This window comes from Macrobrachium nipponense, chromosome 3 (genome assembly GCF_015104395.2).
Source record: "Macrobrachium nipponense isolate FS-2020 chromosome 3, ASM1510439v2, whole genome shotgun sequence".
NCBI lineage: Eukaryota > Metazoa > Arthropoda > Malacostraca > Decapoda > Palaemonidae > Macrobrachium > Macrobrachium nipponense.
In genome coordinates this window covers 92,076,450-92,096,878 of record NC_087202.1, presented here as the reverse complement: position 1 = coordinate 92,096,878, position 20,429 = coordinate 92,076,450, and the positions used below count along the sequence as shown (strand labels likewise).

At 38.3% G+C, this 20,429-nt stretch overlaps 1 protein-coding gene across 1 annotated transcript; it reads left to right on the top strand.

The window, feature by feature from the left end:
* The first annotated feature begins 7,002 nt into the window (after window positions 1-7,002).
* LOC135222447 (uncharacterized) lies at window positions 7,003-7,800 on the top strand. Its single transcript, XM_064260533.1, has one exon. It carries the CDS (start codon window positions 7,003-7,005, stop codon window positions 7,798-7,800), a length of 798 nt encoding a protein of 265 aa, XP_064116603.1.
* Window positions 7,801-20,429: the final 12,629 nt, after the last annotated feature.

The following is a 20,429-nucleotide window of genomic DNA, read 5'->3' as shown; positions in this document are numbered from 1 at the left end:
AAACTGAAGTTCTTTGTTGTAACATTTTGTCAAACAACAACGCTTCACGTGAATCACGTTTCTCGATGCATAAGGGTCTCATTCATTGGAGGCAGCACTGGACACTGATCCATAAAGTTCTTAGTATTGGGTAAACTGCAATCTAGGACGAGTATATAAAGTAACATATTATTATCTGTTAACAAAATTGCCCGGATGCCACGCTCATTTTTTGTGCGTAATTTTGAGCGATTTATTACTAATTAAGCAGTGGTTTGTAATTCAAGAGAGTGTTTACTTTGTAGCTGAGTAAAGCATATAAGTAATTTGAATAACACTTCTGACTTTATAGAAGTTTATTTATTGCTAAAGTAGAGATGTAACGGCATTTTAATGCTCTTCGCCATCCTTTGCCGATGGAAATAAGAAATATAATAGGAAATTTAACGAAGTAAGTCAAGTTCCGAAGTAGGCAGCATGATTGATTTTTAAAGGCAAAAAATGACAAGAGTTAGGGATCAGTAAACCGTAGAAAAAATTTCCAAAAGATGAAGCCAAGCTGAGCAGTCTAAGGAACACTGATTTCTATAAAGTAACTGTAGGAAGCATTCGCCTGGTGGTTGCAGCGAGGCTCTGTAAGAGGCCTTATTTCACAGTTTAAGGTGGCCAATGGCGAAATAGCATCATTAGAAGAAAGTGATGTGAATTTGTGCCGGTGAGACAGAGGCTCGAGAGTATTAGAAAGACTGGCCTGTGGCTATTGTGTTTTAATAATTTCGAAACAAAGCAGTGGAAGAATCCTCCAACATGGCTATATAAACGTAACTAAAATGGCGTAGAAGCTGGGCCGAAAGTTATTTTTAAGCAGTTCATCCGTTTGAGGTGAGCTCTGGGACAATTTTGATGGAATCTGAAGAGTATGGTTGATTTACGCTTTAGCAAAAGATAATCAGAGAAATAAACGGTAGACTAGATGGAGAAATAGAACGAAACGGTCTTGGAGGCAATAAGCCTGAAAGCAAAACTGGGATTCCATTGAGAAATTATCGTAGACAGCAGAAAGACGCATCAAGAAGCAGGTTCAGTATTGGATTCAAATGGAGGGAAAAAAGAATAATAGATATTTGAATCATTGGTAGGGGCATGAATAGGAGATCGATAAAACGGAAGATCTTTGATATAAAAGAGGGAGAGAGTAGCTAGAGGGCAGACTGTGGTGGGCTCGCGGCACACAGTTTACGAAATAGTCAGAAAAAGGCTAGAAATAAGTTCACAGAGTAAATGATAATGGTAGAGTAAATTTAATCAATTGTAATGATGAATGAGAGTAATTTATTTTTTCAATGAGAAAAATTTGATATTTGTTTTGATGAGAAAATGTGTAATGACAGCCGTTGCAGTTTGTTGTGTTAGTCCCATATTATATGATTTGTTGGTAAACAATGCTAAGCGTTGGATTTCAGGTCACATGAGCTTTTAAAAATTGTTTGTAAGCCTAAATATGGTTGAAAGAAAGTTGGCGTGGTACTGTCGCAACGAGCGCAAATGATATCTAAGGTAAGGTCTTACGTGAAAATCATACTTTATTGCAAAGTGAAAACATCACTCTCTCTCTCTCTCTCTCTCTCTCTCTCTCTCTCTCTCTCTCTCTCTCTGGGAATGGAAATGGTTCGCATATCATTGAACACCACTTCTTGTCTCAAGTTTAATTTCCTTGATGTAAGCCAAAAAGGGTCTGCTTCAGAATATTGTTTTCCTTGCGGCCAACATTTTTAAGAAGTATGAGCACTTTCTCATATATGATTTGCCGTTTCTCATCTTTTGCCCGGTGGCACTCAACTTCTATTTTTTCTTTTTGTTTGTATTTTGTTGGACTCATATCTGTTACGACTTCCCACAGTTATTTTTGCTCGTTGCTTTTCTTTGATGGCTATTGAAATATTTATTCTGAGATGGAAAGAACTTTTTAGACAAAGACCCCTTGTCTTTCAAAAGACAGTGTAACACCCTGCTTGGCCCCAACTCCCACATTGACGTGTGTAAAAAGCTAAAACAATCCAGAGTTGTTCGCTCCATCGACTTTATTTCCTTCTTCACTTTTCTCTTGTCTATGATTTGGTTCCTATTATATCTCCACCTTTCATTTCGACCCCGCTCTGTATATTTTTCTTAGTTCTAGACTAGCTGTGAAATCTTTCCCACCTTGTCGTACTTCTCATAATGGGGAAATAGAACAAAGCAAAGGTATAACTACCGATGTGGGGCTGTAGACGAAGAAAGTTGATAATTGCCAGGAAGGTCACCATTTAAGACATTCACAATTGCAGAATGTTGCTGGAAGGGAAATCCATTGTTTAGATAGGGAGGGCTGGGGGTTCCTTTCAGCACCATTCTCCGCGCCCTGTGACCATATCTTTTCGCTCCCTAACGTGACATATCTCTTGCGAGTTAGTTTGCCCTTTCTGTCTCTCCTATCTATCGATTTGAACCCTCCTCGAGGGCACCGTCGAAAAAGGAAATGGTGCGTCTCTACGAAAAAAGATTGAAATGTCATGTATTCATAAGAAAGAATGCAAGTAGGAAATTCGCTTTCTGAACAAAGTAAATTTTGCTCCGTTGACTTTTATTAAATATTTAAAACTAACTTTACTTAGAACCGGTCAAACTTGATGTTCTTGTTTCGTCATTTTCTATGATGAATTTTTTCACATTGACTCTTTTTGCTGATCTTAAAATAACACTAACACGCACATTAAGTTTATCTCAGCCTATTTTAAGAGTGTTGTGTAGAGGTTAGCTCCTTTGTATTTCTGTTTTCTAATTGAAATAAATTTCAGAAGACTCGTGCACAATGTAGTGGTCAAAATAATCTGTTCTTTGATGAATTGACGTCTAGTAATACTTTTGGTTTAATATAGTAGACAGTGTAATAGTGATTTAGAACAGTGGTTCCCAACCTTTTCAACTTCACGGACCAGTCAAGAAAGCACAAACAATTCTGCGGATCAGTACATACATGCAGGCATACACTGGCATTTTATTAGTTCAAATAGTCATCAAAAACAACCAAAGGCATAACAAATGTATATATCCTTAACAGATTTATTTTTTTAGCAATTCAAATTTCTATGCGAGAATGCCATGTAATTGTAATACATATATTTTTCACATTATAAAAAGTAAATTGATTTTTTTAAAAATCCAAATCAAATGCATGCCATGGTGTTAAAAAATAGTGCTGTAGAAATGGGAGTCATGGTGACATATTCATGTATTCAATTGTATTGCAAGAAACTATCAATGCACTATCAATATACTTTGGTTTCTGTAAGGTGTTTAGATACCCCAGACATGACAAATATTAGAGGCCAGCATGGCCACGGAAATCTTTCATAATTAGATAACATAGTTTTAACATATTTTTCAAACATCTTGATATCTCGACGTATCCTTTGTACGCTTTTGCTTTGAAACAATTTATTCAGTTTCAAGTGATCCTTCTCGAACTTACTTATAGACGCAGTTCGTACAGTTATGGGTTGCTTATGAGACATCTACCATACTCATTTTGAGGAATAATTCACCCCATATGATTATGTGAGGAGGAAAATATCTCGATTTAAAATTATAGTGAAGGATAAGGCCAATTTATGATGATGGCAAGGACAGTGGGTCAGTGATACCACAGAACTAAATAACCTGTATTCGTAAGATTTGCCGCCTCTTTCACTCTTCGATCTGGAAATACCCACAAGTGAAAGCATTTTGTACCACTTACAACTCGGAACTAAACCTAGACCCATTTTCCTATTTCATTTCTGTGACCAGACCAATTGACGAAAATACGTATAGCATCGCATCGTTTTGGGAAATATTGCTACAAAAATGTGACGAGGAAAGTTTTTTTTTCTTTAATTTATAAGAACAGGAAATTGTATCACACGCATAGTAGGGCGAAGAAGAAAGTTGTATTCTCAAAAAAGTCATGTTGCAAGCGTAGGCCTATATTTTTTTTAGTTAAAACTTGCTTGTCAGTTGAACAAAGGTTAAAATGAACACGAAGATATGTGACGTCATTAGTAATTTTTTCTTTGTAATCATTTTTTGTTAAAATATTCGTTCCTCTGAGTGTTAACTGATGAAACTTACTTTGAATTGTTCTTGGGTGCTCTCAATGTTATTCTCCGTAGGGGGCTAGCGCCTTCAGTGCACTTCCTTCAGTGCAATGTAGTCAGTACTATAAGGTTCTTTGCAGCGTCCCTTCGGCCCCTAACTGCAACCCCTTTCAATCTCCCTTTACTGTACTTCCGTTCATATTCTATTTCTTCTATCTTACTGTCCACCCTCTCCTAACATTTGCTTCCTAATGCACCCTCTTTGAGATTTTCCTCCTGTTACATCTTTCAAACCTTTTACTGTCAATTTCCGTTTGAGCGCTGAATGTCCTTAGTTGCCCCAGTGCTAGGCATAATGCCAAAAAATCTATATCTATATATAACAACAGATGAGCTTATGACTCAAAGTTAATTAACTAATTACGACACATATCTCTATGTTCAATTTAACTATCGGTCAGCTGACACGCAAGTTTTAACTTATAAAAAATATAAAATGCCATCTAACTCAATAGTTTTCAAGATCTGATGACGAACAGAAAAAGTGCGGACGGACAGACAAATTGCCATTTCAATAGATTTCTTTTGTAAAGAAGCTAAAACTTAATAAAACCATATACTTACAATGCAACACAACGTTTCCTGAAAACACAACTTGGTCCTACTGTGCCCCAGACATAATTTCCATCTCACCTAAATAAAAATAACACTTTTCCTATTACACATACATATATACGTTTGTTACAAATATAATAAAAAGGATAGTAAAACTACAGAATGCTACCGAGGCCTCTCTCTCCAAGAGGCTTGTAAATATATATATATATATATATATATATATATATATATATATATATATATAATATATATATATATATATATAAATATATAATATATATAGACACATATATATTATAAACCTAAATGGACAGAATAATATTAATAAAAACTTCAATTGGGGCATTATACACGAAGAATGGTACACACACATTAGATTTCCTATTCCAAACGGAGTAATTTCGCATGCACTGTCATATGTAAATATACCAATACACCGTTTGTCTACACCAAAATATAGTCTTCTCTCTCTCTCTCTCCTCTCTCTCTCTCTCTTCTTCTCTCTCTCTATCTCCCTTCTCCCTTCCCCCCCCCCTCTCCTTATCCTCGCTGCACTCTTCCATCCATGTTCGTGCCCCCGCCTCCGAATTTTAAGTCTCTCTCTGGCGGGGGGGGCTGAATTTTTTTTCTATATTCCGCAACAAACAGGAATGATGCTGAAAGATTTTTAATTATGTCTTGTCTCTAGGCGTTATAAATTACTGAAATTTCTCTCTCTCTCTCTCAAGTTTCTAAGAACATTAGGGATTTTTTTGCAGTGCGTATCTTTTTTAGTCCGCTCCTCTCTCTCTCTCTCTCTCTCTCTCTCTCTCTCTCTCTCTCTCTCTCTCTCATCTTGCCCCTAAGGTCTGGAATTCTTCATTTGTTCCTTCAGTTAGGTTTAAGGCTTTGCATTCGATATAAGTTGAGAGAGAGAGAGAGGAGAGTTTATGAACTGGGTACTTCACATATGGATTCCAGTTTTGAAGGGAATGTGGCCTTACCTGGCCTTAGCAGCAGCTGTTGTTGGGACGTTGTTGTCCAGATGTTGTTCGAAATACGGAAGATCAATCATCTTGTTTGCTGTGGCTGCTTATTCGAAGGTGAGATTTCTCTTCTGACTGGTGATGATGGAGCTAAACAGGCCAAGGAAAAGGAACTGAACGAGAGAATTGCGGCCTTGCGATACGCCATCCAGTGACAGAGAGAGCAGCGGGTGAACTTGGACACGACAATTTTTCAGCTCTGCAACAGACTCTACTGCTATGAAGAGATGCAAAAGGCGGGCGGAAGGGAAGAACGCACTCGTGCCAACCAGATCACTGAGGAGGTGTTGCAACAGCAAGCCTGGCAGGACAAGGCCCACTCGCTCGAAGGTAGAACGATAAAGAGAAGAGAGAGAAATGTCAGCTGGAAGACAAAATCTTCAAGATGGCAGAAGAAAATCAGCAGCTGAAGGACAACGCGAAGGAAATCGGGCAGAGAAACGATGGCCTATGTAAGAGGAAAAATGTGATTGCACAGTTGGCAGAGGCAAATTACCTGCTTGAGAGACTCGAGAAACTCCTATGACAGAAGGAGAAAGACCTGCAACTAAAGATGGCATAAGCGGCGCGGATGGCGAGGCTCATCCAGGAACAAAAAGACGCGACCAAAAAGCGGGAATCCGACAGGAAAGACCTCGACTTGAGGTTCCACCGCCTACAGAAGGAAGTGGAAGACCTCTGGAAGGAAAAGTGTGGACTCCAGTGTACAGTTGAGGCTTCAAAACTCAGGAGGAACTAGCTGGCATTGTCTTCTAGAGGAAGGAAATCGTCGCCTGGAGTCGCTGGAGAGGAAGGCCTGTGTCCAGGGCGAGCGGAACGACCAGCTGGAAGATGAGGTTCGACAGCTGTGAGGAACAAAAGAGAAACTGGTGTGCGACCTGAAGAACGTCCATGAGAAATAAAGACGCCTGGAGGAGGACAACTGGAAACTGCAGAAGCAGCTGTCTCTCTTCAAGGAACGGCGCGATGAAGACTGAGCTGGCCTCACGAAGATGGATCATGTGTGAAAATTTTGAGGAGAATGTTTGTTGTATAAGTTTGATGTTTATTTTGTAATAAGTTTGCTTTGTTAATCCTTGAAGTAAATTGAACTAGAACGGAAATAAATAGGTTAAAATATTAGTTTTATTGATTCCTGGAAGGGGAAAAAAAGGGGTTGATTATAGGATCGGTAAAGAAAATAAGGATGGGCTGGATCACCACAGGTCACGGGACGGGCGGGCGATGTCCGCGACAGGTCCTGGGACGGGCAGGCTGGGCCCGCCATGGGTCCAGGGACGGGCGGGCAATGTCCGCCACCAGCGGGCCGGTCCCACCATGGGTCCTGGGACGGACGGGTCAAGCCCGCCACGGGTCCCGGGACGGGCAAGCCATGTCCACCATGTGTCATGGGACAGGCAGGCTGGGCCCACTACAGGTCCCGGGATGGGGGGGCAATATCCGCCATGTGTCCCGGGACAGGCCGGCTGGACCCGCTACGTGTCCTGGGACGGGCGAGTGATTTCCAGCACGGGTCCCGGGACGGGCTTGCAGTGACCCGCCATGGGTCTCAGGACAGGCGGGCAATGTCTGCCACGGGTCCTGGGACAGGCGGGCAAGGGCCGCCATGGGTACCGAGACTGGTGGGCGATGTCTGCCATGTGTGGGACTGGCTGGCTGCACCCGCCACAGGTCCCGGCACTGGCGGGTGGGGCCTGCCATTTGTCCCAGGACAAGCAGGCCGGGCCTGCCACTGGTCCCAGGATGGGGGGGTGATGTTCGCCACGGGTCCCGGGATGGGCGGGCGATGTCCGCTACGTGTCCCAGGACTGGCACACCAGGCCCGCCACGTGTCCCGGGATGGGCGGGTTGGGCCCGCTACAGGTCCCAGGATGGACGGGCAATATTCGCCATGTGTCCCCGGGATGGGCGGCCGGGCCTGCCACGATTCATGTGACGGGCGTGCGATTCCCGCCACATGTCTTAGATCTCCTAGGTGTGACAATGTGAGGGTGGATGTCAGCTTGGGCCACCTGAAGGTTAGCAGTTCTCATGCAGCTTTGGCCTCCCTCTTTTCACAGTGAAACGGTTTCTCCATGTTCTCTCAGGATATCCATGTCTTTCCATTTTTAATTATGCTTTTCTGGCAAAGGATTTTCCTTAGTGAGAGCATTTGCTAATGTACATGTGCATTTATAAATCTTTGGCAACACTAGTATTTCCAGTACTTCTGATGCTCACGGCTGAAATCTTATCAGGATAGACAGAAACTTTCGCCTTGTAGCTCCATTCCTTTATTCTTACTCCGGCAGCTTTATCAGCCATTAACCTATGGATATCCTCAGGGTTGCACTACTATTTTGGTGAGATGAGCTAAAAGCTGATGAAAATTAGGAATCCAAAATAAAAGGTAACACAAATTTTACAGTTCAGGCAAATGATTAACAAATTCTTCGCAAGTGTACATCACCAAAAATTGTCCAGTTCCAGAGAGTCCGAGAAGTCACACCCAGCACAGTTCTTATTTCCAAGTTACGCTGATCCCAGATCCTTGAATTCTTGGTGTCTTATATATTCTTCGATGTAATTTTCATTACATTACATGTTGTCTTTATTTCCCTATGTATGAATACCTTTGATTTGGTTGATTTTTATTTTTTATTTTTCTTGTTTGAATAGATTTGGTTTGGTTAGCTGATGTTTGTTAAAGTTTTTTTTCAAGCCATTGTGACATTTACTACTTACCAAACCGATTGGTTTTCTCGGTTGGTTATCGCGTAGTTGGATTCATTTGTGTATATCTGTTTGGGAAGGAATTTATATATTTTTTGTGCATTATTGATGAAATGAAGTTTTGTTTCATTTTATTTTTTTTAACCCCACCAGTATCTTGAATTTCAACACTTGCTTCCTGGCACCTTGCATGCGGCGGCATGTCTGTAGGAAATAAAAAATCAGGCTAAAAAATTACAACCTTCCCTAAGGAGTTCAGACTAGTGATAATAATCAAATGCTATCTTTTGCTTGGCTGAATATAAGGCTCTTCTACTTATTACCTTAGTGTCAAAGGTTACGGACGTGATCCCACAGGGAACTTTTATTTGCATAGTGCCCGAGTGTCTGTATTTATGATCAAGTCGTGTTACTCAGTCTTCACAACCATCTAGTACAGTCTGTTGAGGTATAACTATTGTATTTACCATGGCCAAGGGTCTCTCTCTCTCTCTCTCTCTCTCTCTCTCTCTCTCTCTCTCTCTCTCTCATTCCTTTTATATAAAACTATGGGAATCTTTTCCTGGTAATATTATTGACCTTGACGCTCACAGGTTCAAGTGGCAATGCACCATTACCTTATTTTGTCTGATTTATGTTGTTTCTGTAAGTATATATTTACCTCCTCGCTTTTCTTAATTTTCCGCTTTTTTTTCTCAGGTTGTGAATGTCGTTTTTCTCATACTCTGTAATATGTTACCTACCCTCTGCTGTACTTCAAGAAACTCCAAATTACCAAACTGTAAATAACTGATCACTGAAACGGAAAAAATAGTGGAAAGAAGAAAAACTTTGTCATTCTTTATGTATACAATGAAGACTGGAAGACTTCTGCATGCCTATCTGATCTACTCTTCGCTTTTATGGCCTTTATTTTTAGTGTCTTTTTGTGAAGAATTTATATATCCTACTATATATGTATAGCATTACAGTAATTTTCTCAGAATTTCCTTATTCATTACTGTTTTTGTTATTTAGAATGAGGAAAAATTTGTTAAACAAGCTTAATGTCTTATTATTTGCAAAATTACTTTAGCTTAATAGGGTGTCTGTTTGTCATAAGAAGGAGCGGAAACAGCGGAAAATTAAGAAAAGCGAGGAGGTAAATATATAATTGCAGAAACAACAGTATAAATCAGACAAAATAAGATAACGGTGCATTATCACTTGAACCCATGAGCGTCAAGGTCAAATATATTGCCAAGAAAAGATTCCCATAGTTTTATATAAAAGGGAGGGATGAGAGAGTAGTGAGAGAGAGAGAGAGAGAGAGAGAGAGAGAGAGAGAGAGAGAGAGAGAGAGAGAGATAAGACCCTTGGCCTGGATAATGCATCAATAATACCTCAACAGTGTAGATGGTTTTGAAAACTGAGTAACACGAACTTGTTCATAAATTCAGGCACACTCAGGCACTGCAAATTAAGGATCCCTGTGGGATCACGTCCGTACCCTCTGACACCCAAAGTACTAAGTATAAGAACCTTATATTTAGCCAAGCAAAAGACAGCATTTGATTATTGTCACCAGTCTGGACTCCGTTAGGAAGGATGTAATTTTTTAGCCTAATTTTTTATTTCTTACAGGCATGCCGCGGCATGCAGGCTGCCAGGAAGCAAGTGTTTAAATTCAAGATTCTGTTGGGCTTAAAGGTGAAATTCTAGCAACCTTAGAAAACACTGCAATGGTAATGATTAGCATGCACTTCTTGCAGTCATGCAAGCCGTTGGAACAGCCCAGTGGACAGGCTATTCGTTCACATTGATAATGTTTTAAGAAAAATACAACGCTCAGATTAGCCGAGTGTGTTCTGCATGACACGAAGTCGGAAAAAACTTTGCCCCAAGACTTTGAATATTTGAAAAAGCGCATGAACTTCAATCAAAATGAGTTGTATGGCCAGGGTTTCACGGTATCAGTAGCATGAAAACCACGGGAAAGTTATCCAAGATGAACTTAAAAGAAGTAGTGAGTTTTACAAATATACATATTATATAGTATATAGTTGAGAGTAATGCTTATAAAAATAGAATACAAAGACACAATGAACCGGTGACGTCATCTGTGAAAGGACAGTCATCACAGATCTGAAATAGAAATTTAAGAGGCATAGAATAAAAAGAATTATGAAGTAAAGATTGAGCTTTATTCTTGAAACTTTCTGAGCAAGTTTTGCTCTCTAATTAGCGTAACACATCTTTTGGGGAAGAACTAGAGAATGCCAGAGTGCACATTCTAATAGGGAAGTCTCATCAGTTTGAACAAAGGCTGCAGAATGCTTTATGATCAAACTTCAAATGCTGTATAAACATTAATTTTGCTTTTGTTTGATAAATTCTATATAATATATATATATATATATTATATATATATATATATATATATATATATATGTATATATATAAAAATATTATATTTTATATATTATATATATATCATATATATATATATATATATATATATATATATATATATATATATATATATAATATATATATATATATATATGATATATATATATATATATATTATATATATATATAAGTATGTATGTATGTATAAAAGCCATATTGTACCATGTGCTGTGTATTGTTAGATAGAGTTCATCGCTTTTCCGCGTCATCTTTTATGTCCTATCCAAATGGGATCAGGAAATCCACTCGAAGTCTGTTGATCCTCTTGCGATGGCAGGGGACAGTTTGTCTCATATTGCTTTCATAAGCCGTAAGTCCAACTCATGAACGACCAATAATGGGACATCGGCGGAGGATACTGGTCGCTCAGTGCCAATATTGCTCGCAGAATGGAGAGAAAAAACAGAGTAATGCTATCGATCTTGAATAAAGCTTTTTGGATGGCGCACAATAAATTTCGAGGTTGGTATGCAGTCTGTTAGTAAGTAGCCAACGGCTTAAACTTCGCTTTTTGCAAACTTCCACTGTAACGTTGCCAGTTAAATTATTGTGTTTCTTTTTCTTTGTTTTCTTTTCGCTCTCTGTCACGATCCAAGTTTGCTGTACCGGTCGATAACATCCCCTGACCAATGAAAACTGGTTAGTCATAAATATAATTTTCGCTTCACATTCTAATTTTCTAGCTGTAAGAGTTCAGGGCCAGTTAATAGCGGTATTTTGAGATTTCAGATGATAAGTGAATGTATAATTTAGATTAAGAAAGCAGGAGGACTGACGTGTCCTCAACTCTTGATTTTTGTCATTACCAAGTTTTTTTTTGTGTGAATATATATATATATATATATATATATATATATATATATATATATATATATATATATATATATATATATGTGTGTGTGTGTGTGTGTGTGTGTGTGTGTGTGTGTGTGTGTGTGTGTGTGTATTGTATATTGTATATAAATGCCAATTTTTCATATATTATTTTCTTTCACATATTTATAAATTCCTCTTTTTCCTATCATACTTATTCCTCATTCTTACATTTCTCTTACAACACCCATCTATGGCCATTCTATGTTATTTTGACAAACTCGTGTAATTTCCAGGCTCCCTACATTCCCTGGGATGCAAAGTCTCTCAATTCTATTGTCGAATTCCCAAATCTAATCCTGTAAGTTGAAGTGTTCACACAAATCCTAAGCTTCCTTTGTTGCAGTCTAGTTCATTGTCCTTGGACAGTGTGCCCTTGTGGAGCAACAGAAGTTCTTAAGACTTATTAATCTTTGAAGGGAGACATCACCTCCCATGCTATGAACAACGAGTGTAGAAGCAATGCAGGGGTGAGATGTGACAGGGAGCCATAAAACTTCAGTGTGGCCATTTGAGGTTAGGAACCTGATACAGCTAAGGCTAGCAGCTTCGCTAAGCCTAACTTCGATGTTCACCTCAAGAATCTCATTCCTCAAATAACATAGTTTGGCGGGCTGTATATGGTTGTAAAATTGTGAAGTACTGCTTAAAAAGAAAACTTGCCAGTCTTACCGTCGTGATAATTCCAGTAAAATTCTTATTACTAGGTGAAACATAAATGTACGTTATCCATTTTATTTGGTTAAAGATAATTTTCTTAAATGTATACACTCAGTCTTAATAAGAAAAATGAAGGTATTTGCACACAGTTGCATATTTCATTTCTTTGTTCTTTTGATGCTGTGAAATCCTTATTCTGTGTGATAGATACAGCACCTTGGGATTTTAAAGTGTTATGGGACTTGATCATAGATTCGCTAACATTCTCTCACTGCTTATACTAATATTCACTGCTCCATCTTCCAGTACAGGTTCTCAAAAACGCCAATATTCTCTTGCTCTCTTCCATTTGCTTTAAACGTTCTCGTCTTTCAAACGCTTTCAAAACTCTTTCCTACTTTCTGTACTTTTTCATCATTAACCCTCATCAGCAGGTTGTGGCCATTCAAAACCCATCTTCTTGTCCCAAACATCCACTGTTCCAAACATCCATTGTTCCAAGGTGCTGATATTTTGTATATAGCAAATGTTCTTGCACTTACCTATGATTCTTAACCAGAGCACCACTAATTGTACATTTTACATCTTTGTAGGTGAATTTAGATCTGACTTGTGACTTGAAAACTGTCTGTGGTAGACAAATACATTTTTTAAACTCTTGATTATTTACCTCTATTTTCTTTCATTACTTAACTCTGTTTTAATTTTTGAAAAAAAAACCTATAATGACACACAAATATCTGTCTTGGCGTAGTACAGCAACTTTCTGGCCTAATCTACCTCGAGATGTGTTTATACGATTAAACGGATTTATAATGTTACTTCTCTGTGCCTGTCATTTGGCCCCTTGGGCGATCAGTTTTATAGTACCAGTATACGAATGGAACAATAAAAAAGTTATTTTCTTTCATTCTTATTTCATAGATCAAGGACTGACGGTGTTGTTGAACTAAATAGACTTCAAAATGGTAGATACTGTAGCATTCATTAGTTATACTACAGTTCAGTGTTTCATGTAAATCAGTTTCATAGAAGGCCATCCATCAGAGGACAACCTTGTGTCGAGCTCTATGACCATTGCAGATTTTTTTCTTCTCTCTCTCTCTCTTTTACCGCACGTATTGCTTTGGTTCAGATTTCGGTCTGAGCCAACTTGGCTGCAGGATTTAATATTTACGGCCCGATTGAGATTTTTTTATACTTAACTCATGTTAAATATATAATAAGAGTCAGATCGTATGCCTTTTCTCAAAACTTACGTTTGGTTCACTGGCTTGTCATATCTGGCGTCCTTCATGAAATACGGAAGTCTTAATGAGATCCTCTTACTCGTTCATTCTTATATAAATGTATTCTTGACGTTAATTAAATTTCATCGCTTTACGGTCATTCTTGGAGCAACTTGGTTTTTTCAGCGTTCACCCTTTGGTGCATAATTTGATATTGCTGAATCATCTTGCAGTATTAAAATCAACACTATAAAACGGGAAGAGGACTCATGTCAGCAAAGGTCTGGACCCTAAACTTTTAAGTAAATTTTCTACTCGCATGCATTGTTAGCGGACCTCTTGACAAAGGACGTCAAGAATGCGACTTTATTGTAAACATATAAATATTTCACTTTAAATATATTCGGTCAAGTCATATTGCATTTTGGAGTGGTGGCCGGTAACGCTTATAGCAAGTCCTGCCTTGGTTTGAAGGCAGATTTCGGAATTCAATAAGCAAATGAATTCACGAACAATCAATGCCGAGCCGGATACTAAATACGCTGTAGCTCATCAGCCATTTTGAATAGTATAACATGTTTCACAATAACGGGGTTATCATTATACTTTGGCTTCATTATCAAATTTCTTTCTCTTTTCTTAAAAGCGAATTATCCTCCTTACATGTCCGATAAGTACCTAAGACAATTTCAGCAGGTTTTGTCGGGTAACATTATTATTATTATTATTATTATTATTATTATTATTATTATTATTATTATTATTATTATAGATTTGTTGCTGGGAACACTATAAATAGATAAATAAATGAACGGATGGTGGTGTAAAAAGACAACCATTCTTTTCCAGATTTATATGAAAGGTTTCTCCTTTGCGTGTTTCGGTGTTATTTGTTGTGTAATCTCCAGGTACACACACGAACGCACACACCTTGCATTCAACATACCGTCAACCAAAACTAGTAAAACAATATTCGGAAAAGAAATGTAATGCGATGATTTGTAAATTATTTATCAGGCTTATCACTGTATCAGAAAGCTATTATTATTAGTTATAATATTTCCAAGTAACGTGTGGTACTTGAATTATTCTTTTCCTGGACCAAGAGACGCCAAGATAACTGAAAAGGAATTGTTTAAGCATATATGGATTGAAATGCACCTACCGATGAAGAAAAAGTTTTCGTATATATTTAGATTTTAAAGTAAAATCACTATAATTAGTTTGTGTCATAGAAGTGCTATAATTGACAATCAGTTATCTGTATCACTGAAAACACAGACTTGATGATACTTTTTATGGAAGGATGCTATTGAGCATCAAGTGAGCATAATCCGTACCGTGTTGTAATTCCAATGGATTTCTGAAATTTACAAGCGTTAGCGTTCCACGTTGATAATCTTGTTCTATTTTAAAGTAAACTAAATACAATGAAAAAGAAGCACCCCCATTTTGCATTAACTATAATGTTCTTTTATCATTTTCCGTTTATGTTGAAATATACGGAGTGACTGAAGTCCTGTGCGACAGGGGAAGCAGTAAAACGCGACTGTACCGTTGCAACTACGTTTGCAGTGGATGGCAACCCGCTGCGTTTATCATGAAATCAGAACCACAGGCTGTACGATGACGAACCCTTGGGTGAGTCACTCGATTTCGAAATGCAATTGAGGTACTGCAGTTCTCTAATATTGCAAGCGAAGGGGAATATATTGTAGTTTAAGTCTCAGAACAATGGTTTGGGACTCAAAATTCACAATTTGCCAAGTGTGCGTGTGAAGACAAACACATTTTGAGCTCAGTAAGAAAGACAAAAGATTCAGAAATGACTTTGTGTGTGAGAAACATCTATAGTTGAAAGACTAGAATCATATTCTATAATAATTACCAAGCCAGTAAATACCAGATGTAGAAGATATATATATATAGTACCATTACAAAAATATCCTAAACATCATTTCGTGCCTGGCAGCTATAAGTTACTGTTCGTTAATGTTTTCGGTGTAACCTCATTCCCAAGAGACTTTTAAGGTAGTGAACGATTGAGTATGTCATTATTTTGACCTCTCTCTCTCTCTCTCTCTCTCTCTCTCTCTCTCTCTCTCTCTTCTCTCTTTCGCCACTGCTCTCTTCGTCTCTTCGCCACTGGAACCAAAAGCTTCCCAAATCTGGGCATTCCACAGCCAGTACAGATAACAAATTATACTAAACCATCAATATCGTAGAGTATACCAGATCACAAGACTAACAGCTAGTTCCATGCATGTAAATTTGACTCATGATAGTGGTTGATATGATGACAATACAGTTTGACGATATTATATATTAGCTGGTTCATATTATGATAGCAAAGGGAACAATTATCAGAAATGATAACGCCATCGGAGTTATATTTATAATGATAGTCCGATGCCGGCAAAGCTTTCCTAGTATCTTTGGAAGATAAATGACTTCTGCAAGAGCGGTGAAACTCTAGTTTTACGTAGTGCGTTCCTAGTCCGTTGTGATGATGAAGTAACGTTACTCATACGTTCTGAAATTATTTAGGGACATATTACAGTGTTGCGATGTTTTTTATAAGCTTATTTGCTTATGGAAAGTATCTATTCCCCTTGGAGGACTTTACTTAATGGCTTCTTTAGTCTGTTGGTGAAGAACATCGGTCAAGTTTATTATTTGTGATCGTCGTTAAAATCCATGTTATAATACCCTAGATTTGCTTTTCAAAGTTGGCAGTAAGTGCACCATTGGATTTAAATAAAGCGGATTTATTGTAGCTTCTTTTCGATAACTTATAATTATTTACCACAGAAGAGCCATATTAGAAAAATAACACCGATGGGAATTTTCCTTGTAACTAAAACTTTTGAATTCTGAGAGAGTTAGGGCTTCAGGTGTTGCCGTTGCTCTCTCCCTCTCTCTCACTCTCTGTTTTATTTTCAAGTTTGCCTTTGTTGGATGGAGATATTACATTGTATTTACTGGCAAATATTGGAACTCCCTCGGGCTGGAAACTGTGAGGGGCATTCTGGATGATTGTTTTCCAATTGAGTGGTGATGGCTCAAGGAAGGAAGGAAGGAAGGAAGCTTTCGATAAAAGCAATAGGCGGAAAATACACAGTATGAGAGGATCTGGAATACTGCAGAGTGAGCACACTTATAGTGCTGTAGAATTGAAGAGTATATCGAAGGGTTACTTGCTTCTCGATTTCCGTTACTGTAAACGACTCCGAACGTTTAATCCCATTTTCAGAGGGTTCATTCATCCATATGTTGAACACCGAAACTATTCTTAGTAAGTCAGTCTGGGATGAGAGTGCAATGCTCTTTACCAGAAGGTAATGGGGCTTATTCAAACGTTTCAAGTGACGTAACTCTCCCATGGAAATGTCGAAACTTCAGAGCGAGATGTGTAATTCCTACATAACAGACCATGATGAAGAGTAATGGCATATGATGACTTGCAAAGGTTGTTACGCAGTCTTTGTCGGATGAATTTCCGCCCAGGTGCACAATTTCTCCGAAATTCTGGATTGTGCATTCCGATGCGAAGGTTTCGAAAGTAGCAGATTACATATTGCTTTCGAATTTGACTGTCATGTAATGTATGAACTTTTTTTGTAATATGCGAAGATTTTTTTTCATAAATTATAACATGATTAATATTGATTAACACGTGTTTTTTCTTTTCAGGTAAGTGAACAACCATCGGATAAAAATAATAGCAGATGTGAAGGTAGGTAAATTAACGCTGAATCTTTAGAAATTGCATTAATAAAGGAAGCTTGTGATCATCTGACCACTAACTGTTTGACCTAAGTTCTCCCTCGTTTAGTTTACCTTCATTGCAATCGCTCTGTTCGTATATTTGTCACATTTTACCTCTCGTGATAGCAACTGATAGTCGGGTGGATGGATAAGTACAGATATAGAGTGAGCGAATATTAACTTCATTAGTTTGATCACCGTGTCATTGTGGATCGGTCTTATTCGTTGACAGTTATGCGAGTGTTACCATATGAAGATGCGAGCGTGAGACAGTAGTGCAGCCATAACATTGTCGTCATTTTCAAAACATGGAGTGGGTCGAAAGACGGAAATACTTCTGAGTTTCTAAACGTCAGATTTTTTTTCCGTCCTATCTCTATTTAGAGCATAGGTTCTTAACCTTTAGATGACTCCAGACTCCCAATGAATTGCGCAGTATGGTTCCATACCCCTTTATATACTTAGTTTCATTCATATTTTAGATATGACTAGTAGCTAGGAATAGAATATACAAGAAAATCGAAAGAATTTATAGCTTTATATAGTTGTTTATTTGCAAAATGTACCCATGTATACATTGACACATTAAAATCAAATATATACAAATATCCTGAGATCAAGTCCCATAACCCAAGCAAGGGGCGGCGCGGGTATGGGTTCCAGAATCCACCTAAGTTCTTTGATGCGGTTATTAAGAATAATTGCAAGTGAGGGGAATATATTGACTGCGAAGCCAGCATCATTTATTCTTCAAGCTTATAAATACTGTTGGATTCCTTGGCGCTCGCCATTTCCGACCTGCTGATATCAAGAATTTTGAGATATACTGTACTTTTAAAATAATAGGATGGGCAAACTGAAGAGTTTGCAAGTTTTATCAGGTGCAGTTGGATGTGTGTGTGTGTGCCGGCGTGCATTTACAATTGTGTTAGTATTTCCATGTATGTGCCATAATTAGTAGACCTTAATCTTCTCAAAGTGAACATCCTAAATACAGAAAGAAAGATAAAAAGAACTGGTAGCTACTGACATCTTTTTATGTGTAGTACGCCATTCTTTTTCGTGAATTTCCAGCATTCCCACTCTGAGTGCCCTTAATTTTGGGTTCATCATTCCAGAGAAAGGGTGGTCGTTTTTTCATTACTACATCGGGAGATAAATTTTAAGCAAAGTTGATCGCAATGAGAGAAAATGAAATAAAACTTGAGATGCTCTACTGGCTCTCGAGTACGAAGTGATTCGTAGATTTGCAGAGAAGCAAAGTGAATTAAAGAAGAAAAAACTGCGACGGAGCCTCTTGAGGGAGTGTCAACGTTAAGCGATTGCTGCTCTGCTGGGAAATCCTTGATTCTTTCCATCCGACATCGAATTACAAGAATTGCTGATATTGAGATAGATGGGATTTATTTCGTTAGGGTTAAAATAAATTAAATATTCGAATGGTATTCTGTATCAGGTTTCTTAAATGAACATTTCGTTAAGATCTGAGACATTATATATATATATATATATATATATATATATATATATATATATATATATATATATATATATATATATATAGATATATATATATATATATATATATCTGATTATATATATATATATATATATACTGATCTAACCTTGAGTCCAAGACTTCAAGACATTAAAATCTCAAGCAATATTCTGTCAATAGATCCACAGCAAATAAGATCAGAACGAAGGAATTATTTTAAGGCAAGGTTGAAGGAACCGTAGTAATCGATCAAAAACACTCAACTACAGTGAGGTTAAAGGCATCAGAATGTGCTCAACCTCATACCATGCTGGTATTCATGGATTGGTTCACGAGTTATGGGGAAAGGAAAAAACTGGCTTTGTGGTTTCCCTCCGGGTTAGCGATGATGTTTCTATTTTTCCATCGTGAAGAATTCCTAAGACATCGTATATGGATTAGAAAACTGTGCAGCACGCTGGGCTTCACCAGCGATATGAGATCTTGTTTCCCCGCACAACCGCTTTTCTTGTACGGTGTTCTCAGTGTTGCCCCTTGAACGTATCTTCGCCAATTCACGACATCTCCTGTGCTGCCCACGTCTCCTTTCCAAACAGTTAGGATTGAAGAGGCCCCTCCAAGTAATTATTTTTCTTCTTCTGAAGCAATCAGAAAAGCCAAAGGAGCACCTTATTAAGTCCTCATTTCTCCTCATGAGTGGGAAGGCACTAGTATAACGTTTTTACATATATACTATTCCACTGCTTCCAACCCGAAATTAATTTTCATACACATGATCTGTTATAGCAATTCATGTTAGCTATATAAATTTAGCTAAATGGCAATTTTTTTCTAACATCTTTATTCCCCAGACCGATGTGTCATTGAAATATGGGCGAAAAAGTGAATGCGAGAAAGAAGTCAAATATTACTAACAATGATGAAAACCCGTTGCAAAGTATTCATCTACTGAGCAGAAGCAGCTGGTGCTTCTTTCAGTCAGTGGAAAAGAGAGAGAGAGAGAGAGAGAGAGAGAGAGAGAGAGAGAGAGAGAGAGAGAGAGAGAGAGAGAGGCAGCGATGAGCTTTCTTCAGGTAATCTGTTAGTGATGGCAAGACAGCCACTTGAAACTTGTGAAAATGTTTAAAGTTGTGATGTTTGATACCTGAATGAGAGCAGGTGACATGATAAAAAAATGAGAGTTGAAATGAACATGGAATGGGGAGGAGGGTCGGGAAAGAAATGAAGGAATGCAGTCTGTGAAACCGAGCAAGGAAAGCCGGACGAAATCGTGAAGAGCTTTAGGTAAAGTTCTATTAAGTATCATCCAGCAAGCTTTCATGCCTGTGGTTTTTCCCGGTAACCTAATTTGGCGTTCTCGCAAAAGCACTTCCACAATAACCTGCTTTTCCTCCTCCTCCTCTTCCTCCTCTTCTTCCCTCTGTACGAACAACCGGGGAAGCCTCTTCTCCCTCCACCCCGCCTGCCTTGTGCCAGCCTTTCCGTTCCCACGGCTCTCCTC

Bases quoted from the DNA above. Each gene is read 5' to 3' on its own strand.
- LOC135222447 (XM_064260533.1), top strand. From the start codon at position 7,003: ATGGGTCCAGGGACGGGCGGGCAATGTCCGCCACCAGCGGGCCGGTCC.